Source organism: Mobula birostris, chromosome 23, assembly GCF_030028105.1.
Source record: "Mobula birostris isolate sMobBir1 chromosome 23, sMobBir1.hap1, whole genome shotgun sequence".
Classification (NCBI taxonomy): domain Eukaryota; kingdom Metazoa; phylum Chordata; class Chondrichthyes; order Myliobatiformes; family Myliobatidae; genus Mobula; species Mobula birostris.
Window position 1 is genome coordinate 45017628 of NC_092392.1, and position 27238 is coordinate 45044865.

At 42.1% G+C, this 27238-nt stretch overlaps 1 protein-coding gene across 1 annotated transcript in view; it reads left to right on the forward strand.

Annotated features, from left to right (window-relative positions):
* Positions 1-27238, forward strand: part of LOC140186828 (copine-8) — a 338594-nt gene that overhangs the window by 227049 nt on the left and 84307 nt on the right. The window contains exon 11 of the mRNA XM_072241442.1: positions 4404-4479. Within this exon, the coding sequence (XP_072097543.1) occupies positions 4404-4479 (76 nt within the window). The remainder of the gene's footprint in view (positions 1-4403; positions 4480-27238) is intronic.

Sequence of the window (27238 nt, forward strand, 5' to 3'; positions counted from 1 at the left end):
ATGAGGGAGGAAATATCCCACAGTCTACCCTGTTCATACCCTTCAATCTTATATACCTCAATAATGTCAAAGTTCAAAGTAAAGTTAATTATCAGAGTGCATGCAAGTCACGACATACAATTCTGAAATTATTTTTCCCTCTGGGCATACTTAGCAAATCCATAGAACAGTTACTGTAAACAGGATCAATGAACAGCTAACTGTGCAAATGCAAATATAAATAAATAGCAATAGATAGCAAGAGGATGAAATAATAAGATAAAGAATCCGTAAAGTGAGACCATCGGTTGAGGGAACAGCAGGAATAGAATGAATATAATGATTCTCTTTTGATCAAGAGCCTGAAGGTTGTCCCCACTTAGCCTGCTGGGCTCCAGGGAAGATGGATCCAGCTTCTTCCATTTCTCCTTGTAACTAAAACACTCCATGCTTCCTCTGCTGCTGGGAAAGAAACAAGGCCTTTTGTAGAATGGAGTCATGGACTGTATATGCATTACACTGATATGTCAGAGTGCATATTGTCATAAAGAAACACAAGCACAAAGGTCACATATTAATGATAACAAATCAGTGTTTGTAGCCATACCAGACACATCTTGAGTAACCTTTTCTCACAAGGTGGCTTCCAGCTCTGTCCATTTACATTGTGTCTTGTGCTATGGGCAAAGTGCAGGAGATGGGACTTCATGAGTAGTTCATTCAAGGAGATGGGACAGATGGTTGTGTGTTTCTGATTTTTACAGTGCTAGGTAATACCCAATTTTCAGCTGTGAACCTGACAACAAGCTAAATTCAGCTACTCTGCCCTCTGCACTTAAGATCTGGCAGAGGCACAATTTCCATGTCAGCTCTAATTGATGAATTTAAGTGTTACAAATATACATGTGCATGCCAGAACAGAAGACAGTACTGGAGCTGGGATAAATCAGGTCTATAGCTACAATGCCAAGAAATTCTGCAAATCTTAACAGGAGAGTGGTAAAAGCAAAATTTAGAGTACACAGACCTGGGCCAGTGACAGGTTCATAATGCAGTCAAACTAGTAAGATATGATCATAATATTACAAGTAGGCAAGTTAAATTAAACAGAAAATTTAGGCTAACCCTACAGGGAGAAGACCATGAGGCAGAAGAGCAAAAGGCAAGTATTCGATCAACACCCACAAAATGCTGGAAGAGCTCAGCAGGCCAGGCAACATCAGTGGAAAAGAGTAAACTGTCAACATTTCAGGCCAAGACCCTTCACCAGGACTGCAGGAAAAAAGATGAGTCACAGGAAGAAGTTGGGGGAGGGAAGGAAGAAATACAAGGTGATAGGTGAAACCGGGAGGGGGTAAAGAGGTGAAGTAAATAGTTGGGAAGTTGATTGGTGCAAGAGATACAGGGCTGGGGAAGGGGGAATCTGATAGGAGAATTGATAGGAGAAGGCCGTGGAAGAAAGAAAAGGGGGAGGAGCACTAGAGGAAGGTGATGGGTAGGTAAGGAGATAAAGTGAGAGAGGGAAATGGCAATGGAGAATGGCAAAGTGTGGGAGCATTACTGGAAGTTCAAGAAATTCATGTTCATGCCATCAAGTTGGAGGCTACCCAGATGGAATAAAAGGTGTTGCTCCTTCAGTTTGAGTGTGGCCTCATTGCGGCAGTAGAGGAGACCATGGACTGACATGTCAGAATGGGGAATAGAGTTAAAATGGGTGGCCACTGGGAGATCCTGTGCTTTCTGGTGGACAGAGTGTAGGTGCTCGATGAAGCAGTCTCCCAATCTACGTTGGGTCTCACCAATATACAGGAGGCCACACCAAGCCACCATGCATTACAACAGTAGTATGCAGAAGAGCATCTCTGAGTGCACAGCACGTTGAATCGTGAAGTAGATGGGCTACAGCAGCAGAAGACCACAAACTTACACTCAGTGACTACTTTATTAGGCACAAGAGGTACCTAATAAAGTGGCCACTGAGTGTATGTTGGACAGCAGATTTGGAGTGGCACAGATTATTGGAAGGTAATATTTGGGAAAGTAGAAAGAGGATTACTGAAAATGGGAGAGATTGGGGAGGGAGGTCATGAGGCTTCAGAACATGAGGGGAAAAGTCATCCTACCTTGAGAGTGATGGAAACCTCAGACTCCTAGTCTGGTCTTTACTTAAGGCTGAAGCAGTCTTCAACCCCACACTCAGGACCCATATCATCAGCAAACCTCTTGCGCATGTCACTGTGAATGGACAGTTGTTCCATTTGTATGGAAGAACCAGACTAACTCTTTAGCGATGCACAAGCATTAATTGGATTATGTTAAAATTTAATGCTGAGGTGCACATATAGTCATGTGAGAATTTCAAAGCTTTAGTAATGTGCCTTGTCTGTTGGTGCCTCACATAATTATTTGTGTCAGTAATTTAATCTATCATGCAGCTTGGTCCATTGTAAATGAGCTTTGGATGGCTAACGTTATCCATCTATTTAATATTTGCAAAAGAGGAGGTGGAAGAAGAAAATAGCTTTGAATTGCCTAAGGTCACATTAGATAATAGTTCTGTATTTTAAGGGAGCTCTCAATCTGACTGATGCCAGAGCTCATGTGTTGTGTGCAGCGATTCCTGACCCTGGTTGGGGATTTATCCTGGACTGAGCATAGATCACATAAAGTACTTCTCATGAGAGTCATCATGGCATTGTTCCGAAAGGTCTAAGCAGATGTATATGAATTATAATCACCCGCTGAGAAATTCAGTTGTTAGTCCTAAATGCTGGCAGTGAATTTCAGAAGCAGAGCAGAACATGCATTCTCTACAGTCAATTCTGTCTGTTGTTGCTATTTGAGGATTAATTTCCAGGCAACCTTTTTTGCCCAGCTCTTCCACATGGGGGAGTCCTGTTCCCAATCACCTTGACAATATATGGAAACATTCAGAACCTGGATGACATCAAGTGTGCAAGACATTTTATAATCGGCTGTATGTATAATAGGATTAATCATGATGGGTTGAATGCACGAGATTTCTCAAACCCTGTAGTTTAATTGCTTTTCTTATTATTGCCTGAAAGCTCAGATTGTCTGAGAAGGTGGACAGGCTCAGTTGATGAAATTTCCAACAAGAATGTTGATTGGGTTTGGATGACTACTCCTGGAAATGAATTTTTGATGGGTGTAGTGTAATAGCTGAATTTTCTTGGAAAATTGAAAGAACTGTACCTTCTGCACTGCCAAAGACAGTTACGTGCGCAATTGATAGGCAAAAGAAAAGCAACCAGGCTGTCATATTCCTTAAAACTTTAAAAAGCATACAAAAGTGTTAAAATCAAATCAGTAAATTAATTAAAAAAAATAAAAAATACTGAAAGCATTTACGTCAAATTAATTATTTTTAATCACCTAATGTGAGGGTCCAAGGTAGGCACCTGCTTCCATCTATTGGAAATGAATAGATTTGTTATTCCTGCAACCACTGCCTCTGATTCACATTGGTTCCCATTTTAAGTGCTGTGGAAGTATTCATGCTTCACCTGCTGCTCCCAATGAGGAGTTCATTGCTGGAATGCAGGGAGAAAATCCTTCACAAAGTCACTGAGCTGCAGGCAACCTCCCAGAGAGTTCCAGCCCATTTACGTTCACATTCACAATGTCTTGTTAGTGAAATTTCTGTTAATTTAGTATTTGTTGGTTCTTCATAGCAGTAATTACACATGTCCACAATCAAATAATCAAGCTAATCATATTGAAATCAAAGGATTTACAACTGGTGGACCACAAATCAATCTGCACAATTCTCTGAAGTGGATCCCTGCAATGATCCCCTTCTGTTAACTCACAGCTTGAAATCTTTGCTAATTGTCGTTTGAAATCACATGTGTTTTTAAGCTTCAATATTCCAGCTACTTCCATTTCCCTTGTCTCTTTCATTGTAAAGCGTGAATTTTAATCTGATATTTTGTGCGTTATTATTAATTTGGCAATTATTTTGGGAACATTTTGCCATTGCATATATTATTTTCTTGGAAGCACAATCAATTGATTTTTCAATGCACAAACTGTTAGAATGCAACATTTTAAATATGCTATCACTTAGAATTTCAATACACAAGTTTAAAAACTGCTCTTTAAGCTAAATTCTTGCTTTATCAAATCAAGAAAAAAAAATTAGAACTATAGTAATGGCTTTCACTGGGGTTTACTGCAGTATTTGAAAAAAAATGCATACTCAGTCCTGGTGTTGAGAAGTTAATCAAGCAAACATGTGATTATCCAGAGAAAGAAATGTGGGTTGAATTTTCTCTTTTGCTAGACTGAACTATTTCTATTCTTTAATTTGTGACTGTAAATTGCACTTGCCATTGTTGGTCGTGAGGCAGTTAATGGTTCAGGATAAAAATTTAACAGCACGTTGTCTCTTTGATATCCAGCCATGACTTTATCGGAGAATTCACCACAAATTACAGAGAGCTTTCCAGGGGACAGTCACAGTTCAATGTATATGAGGTAAGTCCTTGCGTTTTATTTACTGACTAAAATACTTGGGTTAAAAATGACTGGTTCCAGCCAATTGTGATTTTGATCGATAATAATGTTGCCAAGTAATATTGCAAATAAGCTTTTTATTGATGCAGGTAAAACCCAAATCTATATAACTCTTTGCTTTATGTTATCTTGATTTCCTTATTTCTCCAGAAAGGAGTGCTTGAAACTTCGTATTCAATCAGCTATGCTGCATACTTCATTGTCTTCTGTTTTCTTATATTTCACAGATCTTTCATTATCTTGATGGTCAAAAATTTGCAACTTGCTTTATTGGTTTACTGAAAGTTTTTGTTGGATGAGTGTCAGGTATATTATCACAGACATGACTCTTGAAACTTATGGTGGCAGTACAGTGCAGGAATAACAAATTACTATAAGTTACAATAAAAAATAGTGCAATAGAGGAATAGTGAGGTAGTGTTCATGGGTTTGTGGACCATTCGGAAACATGATGGTGGAGGTGAAGAAGCCGCTTCTAAAACATTGAGTGTGGGTCTTCAGGCTTCTGTACCTCCTCCCTGATGGTAGTAACGAGAAGAAGGTGTGTCTGGAGTGGTGAGAGTCCTTAATAATGAATGCCGTTTCTTGAGGCACCACCTTTGAAAGATGTCCTCGTTGTTGGAGCGGGTTGTGGCCATTTTGGAGCTGGCTATGTCCACGACCCTGTAAAGCCTCTTATGATCCTATGCATTGCCATCTCCATGCCACGATGCAACCAATCAGAATACTCTCCACAGTAATATATAGAAACTTGCTATGTCTTCAGTTACATACCAACATCTCTTCAAACTCCTAATTATGTATAGTTGCTGGCGTGCCTTTTTGGTCGTTGATCCATATGTTGGGCCCAGGTTAGATATTCTGAGATGTTGTCGCCCAGGAACTTGAACCTGCTCACCCTTCAATGAGAATTTCTGAGTATTCTCCCAATTTCCCCTCCCTCAAGTTCATAATTCATTCCTTGGTCTTACTGATGTTGAGTGCAACTTCATTGTTGTGACACAACTTGACCAGCTGATCTCTTTCACTTCTGTGTGCCTCTTTGTCATCGTCTGCGATTCTGCCAACAGTGGTGTCATTGGTGAATTTATTAATAGCATTTGAGCTGTGCCAAGCCACACAGCCATGAATGTAAAGGCAGTTAGAGCAGTGAGTAAGCCCACTTACTTGAGGTGTGCCTGTGTTTATTATCAGAGAAGAAGAAAGGTTATCACCAATTTGTACTGACTGTGCTTTCCCGATGAGAAAGTCAAGAATCCAGGTGCAGAGGGATAAATAGCTTTCTGCATTTACTCAGACAGACTGCCTTGGCTCAACTGATGGTCTTGAACATTCCACTTGGGTTCATCTTCCCCCCCAAAAACCTGAATTAGCAAACTTTCCTCAGGAAAAATGCTCAAAATTCCAGGTAAGCTGGAATTCTTGGTTAGTCACCTCTATATCCTTATTACCTTTTCTTTTTCTTGCAAATATTTTTACCTTTGTCCTTCACCATATAATAGAAACAATATTTCACAAATTATCCTCTCTAAGTGTCAACTTCTTGGATATTCTCTATTCCAGTGGGGAAACAACACACACACAGAATGCTGGAGGAACTCAGCAGGTCAGGCAGCTTCTAAGGAAAGGACTAATGACTGGATGTTTCGGGCCAAGACCCTTCTTCAGGACTTCAAAGAAAGGGGAAGAAGCCAGAATAAGAAGTTAGGGGGGAGGAAGGTGTACAAAGTAGGAGATGGTGGGTGAAGCCAGGTGAGGGAAGTTGGGCTGGGGGGAAGATATTAAGTGAGAAGCTGGGAGGTGATAGGTGGCAAAGGGCTGAAGAAGAAGGAATCTGTATGAGAGGAGAGTGGACTGTGGGTGAAAGGGAAGGGCGCCAAGGCGAGGTGATAGGCAGGTGAGGAGAAGAGAGGATGTAAGGGGGTGCAAGAGTGGAGGATGGAAGAGAGGAAGGGGATGGGGATAAATTACCAGAATTTAGAGAAATCAGTATTTATGCCATTTGTTAGAGACTGCCCAGGCAGAATAGGAGGTGTTGCACCTTCAGTCTAATCTTTCTCCTTTTCATGGACATCGACACTCACTCCATCTTCCTGAGGCCCTAACAGGGATACCTACCACCCATGAGCCACCAGATCCAGCAAACCATTCTCTACAACTTCTGTTATTTCCAACGGGGTCCTACTACCAATCCTACCTGCACTCCCTGCTTTCCATTGCGATCACTCCTTCCATGATTTCCTGATCCATTCGTTCCTCTCCATTGATCTCCCTCTTGGCACTTAACGCTGCAAGTGGAAGAAATGCTACACCTGCCCATTCACCTCCTCCCTCACCACCATTCAGGACCCCAAGCAGTCCTTCCTGGTGAGGCAACACTTCACCTGCAAGCCTATCGAGGTCACCTATTGCATTCTGTGCATCTGGTGCGGTCTCCTTTACAATGATAAGACTGTACATAGATTGGGGGGCCACATTGTCAAGCACTTTACTCCATCTGCAACAAGCAGGAACTCCTGGAGGCCAACCATTTTTAATCTACTCCCCATTCCCATGATGACATGTTGGTCCATGGCCTCCTTTACTGCCAAGATGAGGCCACTCTCAGGTTGGAGGAGCCACAGCTCATATTCTGCCTGGGTAGCCAGACAGCAGGGTAACATGTCAGCAGGAACAATGATTTCTCCAAATTCTGGTAATTTCTCTCCTTCCCCTTTCTCTTTTCTTTCATTCCCAGTTGAGGCTCCATTGTCATCTCTTCTCCTTACCTGCCGATCATCTCCTTTTTGTGCCCCTCCTCCTTCCCTTTCTCACAAGGTCCACTCTTCTCTCCTATCAGATTCCTTCTTCAGCCTTTTACCTTTTCCACCAATCACAGTCCCCCCCTACCTTCCCCTTCACCTAGTTTCACCTATCATCTCCTAGCTTGTACTCCTTCCCCTCCCTCACCTTCTTACGCTGGGTTCTTCCCCCTTTCTTTCCACGCCCGAATCGTTGACTCTTTATCCCTTTCCATAAGTAGGCCTGCTGAGTTCCTCCAGTATTTTGTATGCGTTATGCTGGATTTCCAGCATCTACAGAATCTCTTGTGGTTAAACTAATTGGAACGGCCTTGCCTGAGATGACTGTTAACAGATTCCATTCATTTATTTTGAGCAAATTCCAAACCACAAGAGGGGTAATCCTTCATGTTTGTTTTTAAAGACCTTACTGAGCAGAGATAAGCAATGAAACTCAGTACATCTGATTTCCACTGCCATTACTTTGCCAGCGAGGGCCTGGTTTTGTTCCTTGCCTCCCTAACCTGATAGTAATGTTTCTTCTGGCTAGACTGTCAGTGTTTGCACGGTTATATTTATAGGTAATGAGAGTTTTAAAGTGCAGGTTGTATGCTCTTCCTTCACCACATTCACTGAACTCTACAAACTTTTTAATATTGAGAGTCAGGATGTTGAAGTTACCTTGAGGTGATTGCTTAGTGATTTGGAAATTTTATGTTGAGAGCAGTCAAGAAATCAATTGGGAGAGCTAGAACATGCAGTAATCTATAGTCTGACACACGAGGAGGCCTGGAGGGTGGGTGAATTATGTTATAGGCATTGCCAGTTAGATAGGTTTTGCATATTTCATGAGATAAAAGTACTGTTATTCCCCTGGCATTAAAACCAAGGTCGTTAAGTATCTACTGAAGTAGAAGTACTCTGAGATCACTGTGATGCATTTCTTTTCAATAATGCGCAGTTTGTCGAGTCTGCTGGTGAGTTTATCGTTGTAGGTTGCCACATGTTTAGAGTGAATTTTGGAAAAGTGGTCTTTATCCAGTCAAATAATTGGAACGCTATTAGAATGTAAAGATTGGACAATTTTGCATGCAGTTTTGCATTTGGTGGTGAGAGTTATAAACATTTTCAATAATATCAGTGCAATCAAATGTATATTACATTGGAGAAATGAAAAAAAAGTGTAATTTTCTAAGTGGAAGAACTGAATATACCGTCTATCACACCAAAGCTCTGCACTGTGCTGGATAGTCACAGTACTGTGGGCAGAAGCAATATTAAAAATTGGCCCAACCACCATGAATCTTATCCATCCCAACCTCACCTGTTTGAGCACTGGATTGTAAAATCACCCGTTTACACCAAAAACCAATAAACCATTTGCAAAATATCTTCAAAAAAAATTTGAGGACTATAAAAGCTTTTTGATATTTCAGTGTGAGTTTCTCCATCATGTAGAGCAGTCAACTCCCTAATACGATGTCAATATACTGTATCTGCCACCACAAGCAAAGCAAATGAACTGTAAATAATTGCTTTATTGTGACTGTTCTTTATGCAGTATGATATTGGAAGAACATAAGAACTTAAGAAATAGGAGCAGGAGTAGGCCATCTGGCCCATAGAGCCTGCTCAAGATCATGGCTGATCTGGCCATGGACTCATCTCCTCCTACCTACTTTTTCCCCATAACCCTTAATTCCCCTACTATACAAAAAATTATCCAAGCTTGTCTTAAATCTGCCCATTAAGTAATCATTTCATACAAAAGTAGTCTGTAGCACAGTATTGTATTTGTCAATGTGGAGCGCAGAGCGAGTTTGTGAGTCTGGTGGGAGCAAAGGATGTTGGAAATGGTGAGGGTGGAGCGCCACGGGAGAGTGTGGGACAGGTAACAAAGAAGAGTGCCAGAGGATGTGGGTGTAGAAACATCCAGCCCTGAGATACAAGGCATGGTCATTTGATTCCAAACAATTGGTTTATTGATCATTACAGAATGTCTCTGATGCTTCCCACTCCCTTCCTTTTCCCTTCCCCTTTTCCCAACCATGATTCCTCTCTCCCTGCCCCCTTCCCACTCCTAGTCCACAATAGGGACCCATATCAGAATCAGGTTTATCATCTCTCACATATATCATGAAATTCGTGTTTTTTTTTTGCGGCAGCAGTACAGTGCAATGCATAAGATAGCTACAATACTGTGCGAAAGTCTTAGCTATATATTTGTGCCTCTGAATTTTGCACAGCACTGTATGTGACATGCTAAATGATGCGTGGTAAAGCTGTTGGATTGCTTTATACATTTGTATGCATTAAAGCTTGCCTTATAGCTTCCTTATATAGATAAACACATTAATAATAGTGCAGCAAAAACATAGAACATTACAGCACAGTACAGGCCTTTTGGCCCATGATGTTTTGTCAACCTTTTAACTTCCTCTAGGATCAATCTAATCTGTCCCTCCACCATACGCTTCCATTTTCCATTTTTCTAACATCCATTTACCATGTTCCTATCTTAAAAATCTCTCGTGTATCTTCTTCTACCATCACCCCTGGCACCACATTCCATGCACCCACCACTATTTGTGTAAAAAAAACTTATCTCTGACATCCCCCGAATACTTTCCTCCGATTACCTTAAAAGTATGTCCATTCATATAAGGCAATTCCATCCCGGGAAAAAGTCTCTGGCTATTCTCTCGATGTATCCTATACACCTCTTTCAAATCACCTATCATCCTCCTTCACTACAAATGAAAAAGCCCTAGTTCACTCATTCTATTCTCATGAGATATGCTCTCCAATCCAGGCAGCATCCTGGTAAATTTCCTCTGCACCCTCTCTAAAGCTTCCACATCTTTCCTAGAATAAGGTGACCAGAACTGAATGCAACATTCCGAGTGTGCTCGAACCAGAGTTTTATAGAGCCTCAACATTACCTTGTACCTCTTGAGCTCGACTAATGAACGTCAACATAACTTATACCTTCTTAACTTATACCTATACTTACAACATATACCTATCAACTTGTATGGTAACTTTGAGGGACCTACGAACATGGATCTCAAGATACCTCTGTTAATCCACACTGCTAAGAATCCTGCCATTAATCGTGTATACTGCCTTCAAATTGAACTTTCCAAAGGGAATCATGTTGAACTCCATCTGCCACTTTGCAGCCCAGCTCAGCACTTCATTTATGTCCCATTGTAACCTTTGAGAACCTTCTACAATATTCACAACACCATCAACCTTTGTGCCATTTGCAGACTTACTAACCCACCCTTCCACTTCCTCATCCAAGTTATTTATAACAATCACAAAGAGCAGTGGCCCCAGAACAGATCCTGCTGAACACCTCTGGCCACCAACCTCCAGGCAGAATATGTTCCATCCGCTACTGCCCACTGCCTTCTATTTGCAAGCCAAATTCTGGATTCGTACAGCCAAGGTTCCCTGGATCCTATGCGTCCTGACTTCCTGAATAAGCCTACCATGGGGAACCTTAAAACATATTAGGAATTTCATTTTTTTGAAATTAATAGTTGTCACACTTCAGAAACTAAGGCCTAAAATGTTATCTCATGTAACAAACTCTTATCTGATAATGATTGAATTTTATTCAAATTGATTGCAATTAGCAGCTAGTTGCTTTGTCAGTGCGCATCTGGATGTTAGATCTTGGTCACTGTGACTTTGGTGTGCATGGACATGAAGAGAGCTGTATATGCAATTTGCTATCAGACTGAGTACAATGATAAACTGGCATAACTTATTGAAATTCTCCCACATGTGCAAGATGCATACAATATTTATATCAACGTTATTTCAAGATTCCAACCATAAACAAACTATGCCAGGCTGTTACGGTCCTGCTCTCTATTGACAAATGCTCCTAGGTTCCTCTGCCTACCATTTTCTTTATGTTTTAAATGGCCCTGATCCCTACCAGAACTCTTTCCTCCCCCATCCTCTACGAGTACCACAAAAATACCCTACTTAACCTGCACCAATCATTGTGCTCACTGTTCCGCACCAGGTCTGTGACCAACCTGGTTCTTCCACAATCTCCAATGCAATTGCGGACTAAAGGCTTTTGTGCACCAATGCATGATTCAGACCCATCTACTTGTGCAGACTATGTGGATTTTGTTATGTGGCATATCATTAAACCCTTGGCCCCATTGTTCTCAACCTCTTCAACAGAGGCTTCCACGCGTCAAAGAGTATCTGGATGATTTTTGCTTTATTTCGTTAACATAATCACACTAATACGTTACTTGTAGTAAATTTGGATCAATTCTCATCATTAAGTGTGGTGAGATTAGAGGACAAGGATTAATTTAATATACTTCAGTCCCTGTAATAAATGATACAGTGTGGAAATTTTATTTTTAGATATAAATTCCTGCATCAATATTGCAATGGAAACAGCTCATATAAATTTGTCACACATTATTCACATTTTTCCACCAGTAATGGTACTGCCATGCTATACCTTCAGCACCAAGGGAGTATAACTAAAATCTGACAAGCTTACAAAAGTAGCTTAAATAAAAAAAAAACAAGAATTTATATTGGAAAGGTTTTAAGTGCTCAGAGCATTTGTGTGTTGATACAGTATCAAAACAATGTTACTTTTATTTGCATAAAACATAAATGGATTGATAAGGGAATAATTGATCTCAAGCAGCAGTGTAAATTTGATGGTTTGTGTCCACTACTTGTTATACGCTAACCAGTATTCAATTTCATGGAAGCTGAGCTGAATGAAGGGTGGTTTGTGTGTTGCTCCTCAGTATCTGTAATTGACTCGCTTAAAATCTACTCCATGTAATTCTGTTGTATTTTAAAGTTGCAAAACTATTAAACAATGACTGCTAATTAACAAAATCTAGGTAGAGAATTTGAGGCCCAGGATTACTCCCCTTTGTCTATCTTGCTTGGCTCCTCAACGAATTTCATAGATTTGTCAGGCAAAATTTCCCCTTAAGGAAACCATGCTGATTTCAACCTATTTTACCTTGTACCTCTCATCCTTAATAATGGACATTAACGTCTTGCCAACCAAAGAAGTCAGACTAACTGGCCTATTTTTTTTTTGTCTTTTATAATTTCTTTTGCCTCCCTCCCTCCTTGTAGAATGAAATGACATTTGTGATTTCCCAGTGCTCTGGAACCATTCCAGAATCTAGTGCTATTGCAGACATCCCACCTCTCCCGGAAGTTCCGGGAGTCTCCCGCATATTAATAGTGGCTCCCTGATGCCCGCAAATTATATCCAATGTCCCGGAAATTGATTTTTTTGAAAGCAAACGTGAGAGAACGCACGAGAGAGAGCGAGAGAGCGAGCGCGAGAGCGAGAGAGCGAGCGCAAGGGCGAGAAAGCAAGCGCGAGAAAGCGAGCACGAGAGCGAGAGCAAGAAAGCAAGTGCGAAAGAACAAGCGTGAGAGCGACCACGAGAGAGAGCACGAGAGCGAGAGCAAGAGCAAGAAAGCAAGCGCGAGGGAGTGAGAGAGAGAGAGAGAGCAAGAGCGAGAGAGTTCCGAAAAATGTCAGAGTGGCAGAGTGTTCCAAAAAAAGAAAATATAAAACGTATGTCACCCCAGACTACACTGAAGTGAACCCCTGGCTAATAGGGGTCAAAAATAATGACAGTGTTGCTCGCTGCACTGTTTGCAACAGTGATTTTTCTATTGCTCATGGTGGGTTAAGACTGTAAAAGACATGTTGAGGTGAGTTTAACCGGTGTCATTCGTTCATTAGCATAGCTAACCTTATTTAAACTAGCTGGCCAGCTGCTAAGGAGCTACTCTATTGTAGACATCCCACCTCTTCCAGAAGTTCCGGGAGTCTCCTGCAAATTGATGGTGCTACCTCCATGAAATGAGTTTTTGTAGGGTGGGATGTCTGCTATTGCCTCCACAATCTCTTCAGCCAGCTCTTTCAGAACCCTGGGGTGTGAAGTCCATCTGGTCCAGGTGTCTTATCTACATTCAGACCTTTCAACTTCGCCAGCACCTTCTCCTTATTAATAGCAATTATACCCACTTCTGCCCCTGACGATCTTGGATTTCTGGCATACTGCTGATGTCTTCCACAGTGAAGACCTAAAATACTTAATTAGTTTGTCTGCAAACAACAGGAATTCTGCAGATGCTGGAAGTTCAAGCAACACACATCAAAGTTGCTGGTGAACGCAGCAGGCCAGGCAGCATCTGTAGGAAGAGGTGCAGTCGACGTTTCAGGCCGAGACCCTTCGTCAGGACTAACTGAAGGAAGAGTGAGTAAGGAATTTGAAAGTTGGAGGGGGAGGGGGAGATCCAAAATGATAGGAGAAGACAGGAGGGGGAGGGATGGAGCCAAGAGCTGGACAGGTGATTGGCAAAAGGGGATACGAGAGGATCATGGGACAGGAGGTCCGGGAAGAAAGACAAGGGGGGGGGACCCAGAGGATGGACAAGAGGTATATTCAGAGGGACAGAGGGAGAAAAAGGAGAGTGAGAGAAAGAATGTGTGCATAAAAATAAGTAACAGATGGGGTACGAGGGGGAGGTGGGGCCTAGCGGAAGTTAGAGAAGTCGATGTTCATGCCATCAGGTTGGAGGCTACCCAGACGGAATATAAGGTGTTGTTCCTCCAACCTGAGTGTGGCTTCATCTTTACAGTAGAGGAGGCAGTGGATAGACATGTCAGAATGGGAATGGGATGTGGAATTAAAATGTGTGGCCACTGGGAGATCCTGCTTTCTCTGGCGGACAGAGCGTAGATGTTCAGCAAAGCGGTCTCCCAGTCTGCATCGGGTCTCGCCAATATATAAAAGGCCACATCGGGAACACCGGACGCAGTATATCACCCCAGTCGATTCACAGGTGAAGTGTTGCCTCACCTGGAAGGACTGTTTGGGGCCCTGAATGGTGGTAAGGGAGGAAGTGTAAGGGCATGGATAGCACTTGTTCCGCTTACATGGATAAGTGCCAGGAGGGAGATCAGTGGGGAGGGATGGGGGGGGACGAATGGACAAGGGAGTTGTGTAGGGAGCGATCCCTGCGGAATGCAGAGGGGGGGGAGGGAAAGATGTGCTTAGTAGTGGGATCCCGTTGGAGGTGGTGGAAGTTACGGAGAATAATATGTTGGACCCGGAGGCCGGTGGGGTGGTAGGTGAGGACCAGGGGAACCCTATTCCTAGTGGGGTGGCGAGAGGATGGAGTGAGAGCAGATGTACGTGAAATGGGGGAGATGCGTTTAAGAGCAGAGTTGATAGTGGAGGAAGGGAAGCCCCTTTCTTTAAAAAATGAAGACATCTCCCTCTGTCCCTCTGAATATACCTCTTGCCCATCCTCTGGGCCCCCCCCCCTTGTCTTTCTTCCCGGACCTCCTGTCCCATGATCCTCTCGTATCCACTTTTGCCAATCACCTGTCCAGCTCTTGGCTCCATCCCTCCCCCTCCTGTCTTCTCCTATCATTTTGGATCTCCCCCTCCCCCTCCAACTTTCAAATCCCTTACTCACTCTTCCTTCAGTTAGTCCTGATGAAGGGTCTTGGCCTGAAACGTCGACTGCACCTCTTCCTACAGATGCTGCCTGGCCTGCTGCGTTCACCAGCAACTTTAATTAGTTTGTCTACCATTTTTGTTCCCCGTTATGACATTTTTAGTATAATTTTCTAGCAGTCCCATGTTTACTCCTGCTTCTCTTACATTCTTTATACAGGTATATCTGGAAATAAACTTTTGGCATCCTCTTTTATATTATTGGCCAGTTTCCCTTCATATTTCATTCTCTTCCTCTCATTATTGCTTATTTTTTACTAATCTCTATGTAAATCATGTAGTGACGTCAAATCATAATCTTGATATTTCATACCCACTCACTTTTAAGAATATTTACATTATACCCTAAAGATCACGACCTCAAAATTCTTGGGTATAGCAAGCTACCGAGAAACAATACATTCCCGCCAACTAGACTATATTTATGCCATGTATATCTTTAAGCTGCAACTTGTGCACCAAACTGGCTCTGACCTGGTTGGTGAAATTGTGTGAGATTCTTGCAGCTTTAGTTGTTAGCTCTATACATGTAAGTGCTAAACTGGGTCTCATACTGCACTGCCTGTCAAAGCCGTAGTGTTTATTCAAGAGTTTTTGAAATTCATTACACTATTCAAAATCAACTTTAATTGTTTTAAATAATTTTTAACTTGACTATAATGAGAAACTCTACCAAGAAGTTGAAGAAGTATGCATTTGGAGAAATATGGGGCCATGCAGTGTGTCTTGCATGAACGAGTCTCTGTGATAAAATGGGAATTGAAATTTCTGCTGTATCTTTATTAGGATCAGAATCAATTCATTTCCTCAGCAGGAACAATTTCCTTACTTGATTTCTGTATATATTCCATACCTAATATTAGTTATTGTACTTATCTGCGTGCAATATTCTATTACTATGGTAAATTGAGTAGCTCTCCAATTAGTCAAATACCTTCAGCTAAACCAAGTTTGTCATTTGAGTTTCATATTTGAAGTCATTTAAATTTAAAATCCCCATGAATCCTCTTCCACTGTTTGTCACCTAAACACTCCATGATCTCCAGATCACGTTCTCATTATCCAAACATGGTAAATTTTGGCTCATTTAAAATCCCACTGGCTGAAGTGTATCTTAAACCAGTGTTTTCTAAGGCAGGGGTCCCCAACCTTTTTTGCACCGCGGACTGGTTTAATACTGACAATATTCTTGCGGACCGGCCGACTGCGGGGGGCGGGGGGTGGAGTGTTGTCAACGGACAAGAGTAGCCATCAAATATATTGTGTGTACCCTGAAAAGACTACCATGACCATGAAGCCTTGTGTGGGCACCTGTGTGCGCATGTGTGTACGTGCCGATTTTTTTCTACAAATCGTTTTTGGCGATTCTGTTCGGTGCAACTACACTATACATACATTATTTCTACTTTATATAGGCTGTGTACTTATCATATCATTCCTGCTTTTACTATATGTTAGTGTTATTTTAGGTTTTATGTGTTACTTGGTATGATTTGGTAGGTTAGTTTTTGGGTCTGGGAACACTCAAAAAATTTTCTCATATACAGGTTTCCCCCGCCATCCGAAGGTAGAGCATTCCTATGAAATGGTTCGTAAGCCAAAATGTCGTAAAGCGAAGAAGCAGTTACTATTTATTTATATGGGAAAACTTTGTGAGCGTTCGCAGACCCAAACATAACCTACCAAATCATGCCAAATAACACATAAAACCTAAAATAACAGTAACATATAGTAAAAGCAGGAATGATATGATTAATACACAGCCTATATAAAGTAGAAATACTTTTCCACAATCATTGCCGGCACTGTTCGCCGAAGTGAAAATCTCACGCAGCCGCTCGCGACAGAAAATCTCACGCAAGTGCTCTCCAGTAACCTTTAAGCTATGGAGCTGCCAAATCATACCAAATAACATGTAAAAATTACACAGCCGATATAAAGTAGAAATAATGTATGTACAGTGTAGTATCACTTACTGGAATCGGGACAGCGCCGAGCACACTGATGACGGATGATGTGTTAGACTGAGTCGCAGGTTGGGGTGGTGCAGTGGCCCCCACCCTCCAGGTCGCCGAGTGATACATTGCTGCGAAGCATGCAGGAATGCAGTGGTAGCCGGGAGGCACAGTTCACATATTTAAGTAAAAAGCCGATTGCCGATTGCATCGCCTCTGATCTGGGCCGACATTTACATGTGGGGCGGCACCTAATTAATTAGAATGTTTATTTCGGCTTTTTTCTCAAAGATGTGCTGTGTGTCTCCCGGCTACTGCTGCATTCTCCACGAATCGGTACTGAATCTGTCCGCGGCCTGGGTGTTGGGGTGGTGGGACACTGGGGTGTCATCTCACCGTCTGTTTCCATAAGAACAGGCAGTTCATCTTCTCCTATGATTGCCCACCTTGATGTCGAAGGTCGAGGTTCGTCGTCTGCTGTGGCTGATGTGGAAGGCTTGCTTGACTGCTGAGCCTCGCGCATTTTTCTATCATACAGTTCTTTGTAAGGACTGAAACCATCTTGCAAATATCCCCTAAACCGACGTACCCTTTCAAAATTAAAGTCATACTTTATCATTGCAGCGAAAATTTCACGCAGTAACTTCACGTTCATTTCACTACTGCATTCGATTTCGATTGTTATCCTTTCCTCTTCCAATTGCATCAGCTCTTCATCTATCAGTTCTTGGTCATGGGATGCCAAAACCTCTTCAACATCATCCTCGTCAGCTTCCACAAGTCAAGCTCACTTTGTCCTTACTTCGTTCACCATGATCAAAATGCTTAATTATGTCTAGCTTTATGCTAAATGTAACACCCTTACGAGCTCTTTCAGGCTTTTCCAATACCTTAGAACTCATCTTGCAAACGGCTGCTCAATGCAACGTGTTAAAGCAATGTCATTCCGAATCCGGGGGAGAGCGGCTGCTCAGGGCGCACGCGGCTTTTTATCACGCGCTGATTTTTTATCACACCCTGATTTTTTTGTAACAGTGAAAACACCTTCTGAAAGCGAAAACAGGGTACTTTCGTAACCGTGAGGTTGCGTAAAGCGAACGTTCGAAAAGCAGGGGACACCTGTAAATTAATGGTAATTGCTTCTTCACTTTACGTCATTTCGGCACAAAAGTTTTCATAGGAACGCTGTACCTTAGCGGGGGAAATATGGGACAACGGCAGTCCCATATGGGACAAACCAATTTAGCCCAATATACAGGATGTCCCGGCTAATAAGAGACAGTTGGCAACCCTGGGGTGGGGGGGAGGTGTTAATCACGACCAGAATATTGGTGATAAGTCAACTATAAGTCACTTGCAATTTCGTTTCTAAAAGGGTTTATCTAAGAATTTAATATTAAACATAGCACATATTTTCCTTGCATGAATATAGTGATAAGTCAATTATAATTCACTTATAAGTCAACAGCATCATAACATTTTAAGCAACGTTTGGATATTAAACACACAGCACATATTTTCCCGGTATGAACAAATAAAATCATTGCAACACACCACTATCGCGGAATCAGTGGAAGCCCTGGGCTTGTTTCCCTGCAACAAGATGTTGCTATCAAGGGGTGTTGGGAGACAGCGATACTCGAAGGGGGTTCCTTACGTCCAGTGTATTCCGCAATTTAGTTTTCGTTGCATTAATTGCAAAAAACCCTGCTTCGCAGAGATATGTTGGAAATGGAAGCAACGTTTTCAGTGCTTTCGTAGCTATCACAGGATATTTAGCCTTGACTTTGATCCAGAATGCCGGCAGAGATGTTATGTTAAACATACTTTTCAGTCCACCATCACTTGCAAGCTCGAGGAGTTGATCTTCTTCCCGCGCTGACATGGATGACGCGTGATTAATGACCTTGCGTGCTGGGTTTGTTATGAGAAGGTGTTTGTTCCCAGCTTGTCTCTCATCCCAGCCCCTGGCAGGCTGGGTTTGTTACGAGATGGTGGGTCTGTTATGAGATGGTGTTTGTTCCCTGCTTGTCTGCTATCCTAGCCCCTGAACCTGTGCATGCTCCTCCCTCATGAAAACTTTTCAAAACTTTTGAGGATATCACTCAACGAGTAAAACTTAGTGAAATTATTCATGAAGTTGGCATGTTGGAACAGCAAAAAGGTGTTTATAATATTTACTAAAAACACTGATTCCTTTGACATAGAGATAGAAAATTGTCAATACTTTTATTGTTGTAACTCTTATCTGCAAGTCAAAGTTTATCACTCTCATTTGTTTAAATTAAATTCAACATCATTTTTATTAACAAAAAGTCAAGTTTCCAAAAAAAGATTATGTCGGGGTATCATTCCAGTTGAATGTATTTTTGTAACATTATCATTATCTGTCCCGAATACTCAGCAAGTGAAACTTTCTTTTACAAAATAATAGTGATATATTTGCAAGTTACACCTTAGAATAACTCAGCAGTGTGGTTCGCAGCCCTGGTTCTTCTTTTATTTCTTTATATAATGCGTAGACCAAAATTGTCAACAGTAAAACATCTGAACTGACCGTAACAGATCTTGAAATCTGCTGTGGTGCATCTACTTTTTTTTTATTGCCAGTAAGATATCTGACAGAATTGGGAATTGTTCATTTCAAGAACAAGTTGTTTCCTGCCAACACATTGTTCATGGCAAGTAGGTTCACTGTTAATTTTGTGGACATGATAGTTAATTTTCCAATTACTGAAGGAATCCTCCAGGCCTCTATTCACCATTATTTCATTTTTACTGACCCTCCTTTGCCGCATCTCTCCAATCCCTCCACTATTCCCTTGGCATTTTTTGTTGTTTCACACTGGCTGTACATTTCATTCGAGACGACTTTGTCTTCTATACCATTTCTTAATAAGAATATATTTGATTTGCTCTCTGAAGAGCTGAAAGCTTTCCAGTCATTTTCCTGTAATGCAGAAATTGAAAGTGTGGAACATGACAGTTTTCCGATACCTTTGCTTCCTTCCTTTTTTGTGAGTAATTCACTGGATTCAGTTTTCAATTTCTTGCAAGGTCAGAGTTTAATTTCTGCAAATTTTCGATCTTGATTTCCTTTTTCATTAAAACCTCTTTATATGCAGATAGTTGCTGTAGCTCCCTTTTCAATTGCCTTGGAATGAACAGGTGAAAAATTGTGGGCAAAATGTATCCAATTTGCAACAACTGCTCCCGTTGTGCGAAGCTGTCCATTGGGAAGGGATCTGTAAAATTATCCTCCACGTTCTTTCTTGTCATTTTTGTTTGTGTGTTCTTGTTATCTTCTTCTGTTTTAGCATCAATTGCTGCAACCTTATAAAGGTTGCTGGGGATAATTATCTGGTGACATAGACACACTTTAATTATAAATTGACATTGAAATTGTTGTTTAGACTGTATTGCAGAGTGATCACCAGAAGGAAACTTCATATTTGTAAGTTTTCTTTAATGAGATTTGTAAAGTTAACAATTGAAACAAAAGTTAGAGGGGTGATATATTTGCAAGGCACACCTTAGAATAACTCAGCAGTGTGGCTATCAGCCCTGGTTCTTCCTTTGTTTCTTTATATAATGCATAGACCAAAATTGTCAACAGTAAAACAGCAGTTACGGGCTGAAAAGAAAAAGAAATAAACAAATTAAAATAAAGAATGCAACCACATTTCTGTGAATGCAATAAAAATTCACTCTGTTAAAATCAGCATTAGGACCTTCAGGATGTAATTTGCCCAGACAGAAAATAAGTTGCTTTTCTGTAAGCTTTATTTAAGCATTGTCGAATTAACAAAGGCAGAGAATTGAAGTAACGCCATTTTTCAGTGTCCTGTCAAAGACATTCCCTCTTCTCTCCTCCCCTACCCTTCTCTCCTCCCCTACCCTTCTCTACAAGTTTAAAAATTGCTAGCTTTTCTCAGTTTTCCCGTTCTGATGACCCATTCATTCTGCTTCTCCCTACCTGGATGCAGCTTCACCTGTTGAACGTTTTGAACATTTTCTGTATTTGTTTGCAGATTTTCAGTATCTGCAGCTTTGTGTTCTGACGTCGACTGCTGGGCAAATTGTAGATTACTTTAAACTAGTATTTCCCTATCTAACAATTTAAACAGTCTTCTTGATTTCCCTATTACTGAAAATTGATTTATTTACAAACAATTTTGGCAGTAATTTAGTCTGTTCAGAAGTGTTCAGCATTGTGAATTTATTTTGTTTTTTTAGTTTTCAGCATTGAATTTGATTACCTATGGTCACTAATCACAGTAATGAAGAATACTCAATGCTCAGCATAAAATTGCGCTGCCTTTAGTAGGTATCACAGAAATAATGGCTACCATTTGCAATTTGAATAGCTTCGCATCACCAGTAACACTTCAGAGCAGCCATCACTGATAGCTCCTGCAGAGTTTCATTCTGTATACAGCCGTCATCTCACTGCACCCTACTTGAAAGCTTAGTTATCTCTGAAAATTATGGCATTCAGCCCCAGTGCAGGACTTGATAATGTCATCTGTGCTGATACTTTGCTGGATGTTACGGACTCCCTGATGTTGATTGAAGCTAAGTATAGAGTTCCTACTGTGCCCCAGCCCTTAATGAAAATTATGTTGTTTGCTGAAATCCTTGACCTTGATGTAGAACTTTGATGCATTGCATTTCCAATTATTTCCCCATAAATGTCTATAAATTGTGATCGTAGCTGAGGGCAATGGGTAGAGGTGTGGGGAGGGAGCATGTTACGGTGAGACTGTCTGTGCTGAATGGATGTGTCAGATCTTATGACTAGTATTAGAGTGGAAGGAGGTGGCATTGGGGAATTCGGAAATTAGTTGACATGATGAACTCAGGGGAGAAGATTTAGGATGGAGATGAGGAGAAACTGTTTTTCCCAGGGAGTGGTGAATCTGCGGAATTCTGTGCCCAGGGAAGCAGTTGAGGCTTCTTCACTAAATATATTTAAGATACAGTTAAATAGGTTTTTACAGAGTAAGGGAATTAAGGGTTATGGGGAAAAGACAGATAGATGGAGCTGAGTTTACGGACAGATCAGTCATGATCTTGTTGAATGGCGGGGCAGGCTCGATGGGCCGGATGGCCTACTCCTGCTCCTATTTCTTATGTTCTTATGTAAGGTGGTGTAGTGTGGCTTGAGATGACAAAGAAGCCTGAATGATGTACAGTAAGAAACTCTATCATCTGTCTAGCATTGTGTTACTCCTGGGACAACATATTCCAAGTTGCCCTGCAGTGTCCAAAAGAGGCATTTTATGGGGAAGAACATCATTTGGAGGCCAGTAAGAATGCTGGGAAATTAAGTGGAAATGGTCATCATCACATTCGCTCCAGAGGTAAAATAATAATTATTATTTGCATAATTCTGAAAGAAATTGAATGTCCGTGTAAAACTCAAGTCTGAATAGTGGACTGAAGGCTGATAGAAGCACAATTAATGGGATGGTTCGCAACTTGTACCTCCCTTAATTGCAGGATTCTGCAGAGACTGCTGCGGACAGCCCAGCGCATCTGTAGTTGTGAACTTCCCATGATTCAGGACATTTACAAGGACAGGTGTGTAAAAAGGACTTGTAGGATCATTAGAGACCCGAGTCACCCCAACCATAATCAATTCCAGCTACTACCATCCAGGAAATAGTAATGCAGCATAAAACCCAGGACCAACAGGCTCCAGGACAGCTTTTTCCACCAGGCCATTAGACTGATGAACTCATGCTGATTTGATTGTACTCTATATTACATTGACTGTTCTAGTTATTATAAATTGTTATAAATTACTATGATTGCATGTGGCACATTTAGATGGTGACATAACATAAATATTTTTACTCCTCATGTACGTGAAGCATGTAAGAAATAAAGTCAATTCAATTCAGTTTACTTGTTGGTTTGTTAGATGCTGACCTTCAGAAGAGATTGTTGGACTTGGCTGTCACTGTCATAGACTTTACTCATTTTGTTCCAGTGATCATAAGACCACAACACAAAGGAGCAGAAGTTGGCCATTTGGCCCATCGAGTCTGCTCCGCCATTTTATCATGAGCTGATCTGTTCTCCCACTCAGTCCCACTCCCCCGCCTTCTCACCATAACCTTTGATGCCCTGGCTACTCAGATGCCTATCAATCTCTGCCTTAAATACAACCAATGACTTGGCCTCCACTGCTGCCCATGGCAACAAATTCCATAGATTCACCACCCTCTGGCTAAAAAAATTTCTTTGCATCTCTGTTCTGAATGGGCGCCCTTCAATCCTTAAGTCATGCCCTCTCGTACTAGACTCCCCCACCATGGGAAACAATTTCGCCACTTCCACTCTGTCCGTGCCTTTCAACATTCGAAATATTTCTATGAGGTCCCCTCTCATTCTTCTAAACTCCAAGGAATACAGTCCAAGAGCGGACAAATGTTCCTCATATGTTAACCCTCTCATTCCCAGAATCATTCTAGTGAATCTTCTCTGAACCCTCTCCAACGTCAGCACATCCTTTCTTAAATAAGGAGCCCAAAACTGCCCACAGTACTCCAAGTGAGGTGTTACCAGTGCCTTATAGAGCCTCAACATCTCATCCCTGCTCCTGTACTCTATTCCCCTAGAAATGAATGCCAACTTTGCACTCGCCTTCTCACCACCGACTCAACCTGGAGGTTAACCTTAAGGGTATCCTGCACGAGGACTCCCAAGTCCCGTTGCATCTCAGAACTTTGAATTCTCTCCCTATTTAAATAATAGTCTGCCTGTTTATTTCTCCTGCCAAAGTGCATAACCATACACTTTCCAGCATTGTAATTCATTTGCCACTTCTTTGCCCATTCTCCCAATCTATCCAAGTCTCTCTGCAGACTCTTTTTCTTCAGCACTACCAGCCCCTCCACCTATCTTTGTATCATCAGCAAACTTAGCCACAAAGCCATCTATTCCATAATCCAAATCGTTGATGTACAATGTAAAAAGAAGCGGCCCCAACACGGACCCCTGTGGAACACCACTGGTAACCAGCAGCCAACCAGAATAAGATCCCTTTATTCCCACTCTCTGTTTCCTGCCAATCAGCCAATGCTCTATCCACGTATGTAACTTTCCTGTAATTCCATGGGCTCTTATCTTGTTAAGCAGCCTCATGTGTGGCACCCGTCAAAGGCCTTCTGAAAATCCAAATATACAAACATCCACTACATCTCCGTTGTCTAGCCTACTTGTAATTTCCTCAAAAAATTGCAATAGGTTTGTCAGGCAGGATTTTTCTTTAAGGAATCCATGCTGAGTTCTGCCTATCTTGTCATATGCCTCCAGGTACTCCATAACCTCATCCTTGACAATCGACTCCAACAACTTCCCAACCACCGATGTCAAGCTAACAGGTCTATAATTTCCTTTTTGCTTCCTTGCTCCCTTCTTAAATAGCGGAGTGACATTTGCAATCTTCCAGTCCTTCGGAACCATGCCAGAATCTATTGACTTTTGAAAGATCATTGCTAATGCCTCCGCAATCTCCACAGCTACTTCCTTCAGAACACGAGGGTGCATTCCATCTGGTCCGGGAGATTTATCTACCCTTAGGCTATTCAGTTTCCTGAGTACTTTCTCTGTCGTAATTGTGACTGCACACATTTCTCTTCCCTGCCACCCTTGAGTGTCCGGTATACTGCCGATGTCTTCCTCAGTGAAGACTGATGCAAAATACTCGTTCAGTTCCTCCACCATCTCCTTATCTCCCATTACACTTTCTCCAGCATCATTTTCTATTGGTCCTATATCTACTCTCACCTGTCTTGTATACACTGGAATTTAGAAGGATGAGAGGGGATCTGATTGAAACATTTAAGATTATTAAGGGATTGGACACGCTAGAGGCAGGAAATATGTTCCTGATATTGGGGGAGTCCAGAACCAGAGGCCACAATTTGAGAATAAGGGGTAGGCCATTTAGAAAGGAGTTGAGGAAAAACTTTTTCACCCAGAGAGTTGTGGATCTGTGGAATGCTCTGCCTCAGAAGGCAGTGGAGGCCAATTCTCTGGATGCTTTCAAGAATGAGATAGAGCTGTTAATGATTGCAGAGTCGAGGGATATGGGGAGAAGGCAGGAACGTGGTACTGATTGTGGATGATCAGCCATGATTACAGTGAATGGCGGTGCTGGCTCGAGGGGCCGAATAGCCTACTCCTGCACCTATTGTCTATTGTCTTTTACTCTTTATATACTTGATAAAGCTTTTAGTATCCTCTTTGATATTATTTGCTAGCTTCTTTTCATGGTTCGTCTTTTCCCTCTTAATGACCTTCTTAGTTTCCTTTTGTAAGCTTTTAAAAACTTCCCAATCCTGTCTTCCCACTAATTTTTGCTTCCTTGTATGCCCTCTCCTTTGTTTTAACTTTGGCTTTGACTTCTCTTGTCAGCAATGGTTGCATCCTTTTTCCATTCGAAAATTTCTTCTTTTTTGGAATATATCTGTCTTGCACCTTCCTCACTTCTCGCAGAAACTCCAGCCACTGCTGCTCTGCCGTCCTTCCCACCAGTGTCCCTTTCCAGACAACTCTGGCCAGTTCCTCTCTCATGCCACTGTAATTTCCTTTACTCTACTGAAATACCGACACATTGGATTTCGGCTTCTTTTTCTCAAATTTCACAGTGAACTCAATCATGTTATGATCACTGCCTCCTAAGGGTTCCTTCACCTCAATCTCTCTGATCACCTCTGGTTCATTTCACAATACCCAATCCAGTACAGCCGATCCCTGAGTGGGCTCAACAACAAGCTGTTCTAAAAAGCCATCTCGCAGACATTCTACAAATTCTCTCTCTGGAGATCCAGTGCCGACCTGATTTTCCCAATCCACTCGCATGTTAAAATCCCCCCGCAATTATCATAACACTGCCCTTCTGACAAGACTTTTCTATTTCCAGTTGTAATTTGTAGTCCACATCACTGCAGCAGTTTGGAGGCCTGTATATAACTGCCATCAGGGTCCTTTTACCCCTGCGATTTCTTAGCTCAGCCCTTAAAGATTCTGCACCTTCCAATCCTATGTCACCTCTTTCTAATGATTTAATATCATTTCTTACCAATAAAGCCACACCACCCCCTCTGCCTACCTGCCTATCATTCCAATACACCGTGTATCCTTGGACGTTCAGCTCCCAGAGACATGCATCCTTTAGCCATGTCTCAGTAATGGCCACAATATCATACCTGACAATCTGTAGCTGTACAACAAGATCATGCACCTTATTCCTTATGCTGCGTGCATTTAAGTACAACACCTTAAGTCCAGTATTTGGTACTTTTTGCTTTGATTGCACTGCAACTCATCCCAATGGCTGCAAATTTGCCCCGTCATCTGCCTGTCCTTCCTGACATCTTTACTGCTCACTATCTTAGATTTATTTCTGCTTTCCCCCTCCTCTACTCTATCACTCCGGTTCCCATCCCCCTGCCAAATTAGTTTATACCCTCCCTAACAGCTTTATTAAACTTTCCCGCCAGGATATTGGTCCCCTTTGGGTTCAGGTATAACCTGTTCTTTTTGAACAGGTCATACTTCCCCCAGAAGAGATCTCAATTATCCAAGAATCTGAAGCCCTGCCCCCGCACCAGTCTCTCAGCCACGTATTCATCTGCCTGATCCTACTATACTTGCCCTCGCTAGTACGTGGCGCAGGTAGTAATCCCGAGATTACTACCCTGGAGGTCCTGCTTCTCAGCTTCCTTCCTAACTCCCGGAAATCTCTCTTCAGGACCTCCTCCTTTGTCCTATCTATGTCATTGGTAGCAACATGTACCAAGACAACTGGCTGCTCACCCGCCCCCTTCAGAATATTCTGGACCCGATCCGAGACATCCTGTACCCTGGCACCTGGGAGGCAACACACCATGCGGGTATCTCTATCAGGCTCACAGAATCTTCTGTCTGTTCCCCTGACTATGGAATCCCCTATAACTACCACATTCCTCTTCTCCCTCCTTCCCTCCTGCACAACAGCGCCAGGCTCAGTGCCAGAGACCCGGTCACCGGGCCGTCCCCTGTCAGGTCATCCCCCTCAACAGCATCCAAAATGAGATACTTGTTGCTGAGGGGGGCAGCCACAGGGGTGCTCTCCACTATCTGAGCATTTCCCTTCTCTCTCCTGACAGTCACCCAGTTTTCTGACCCCTGTAGCCTAGGGATGACTACCTCCCTGTAGCTCCTGTCTATCACCTCTTCACTTTCTCTAATAAGCAGTTGGTCATCAAGCTGCAGTTCCAGTTCCCCAACAAGGTCTCTGAGGAGCTGCATCTTGGTGCACCTGGCGTAGATGTAGCCATCAGGGAGCCTGGAGTTTTCCCAGGATTCCCACATCTGACACCCTGAATAAAGCACTAACCCTGCAGACATGCTACCTAATTCTACAGGAATGAAA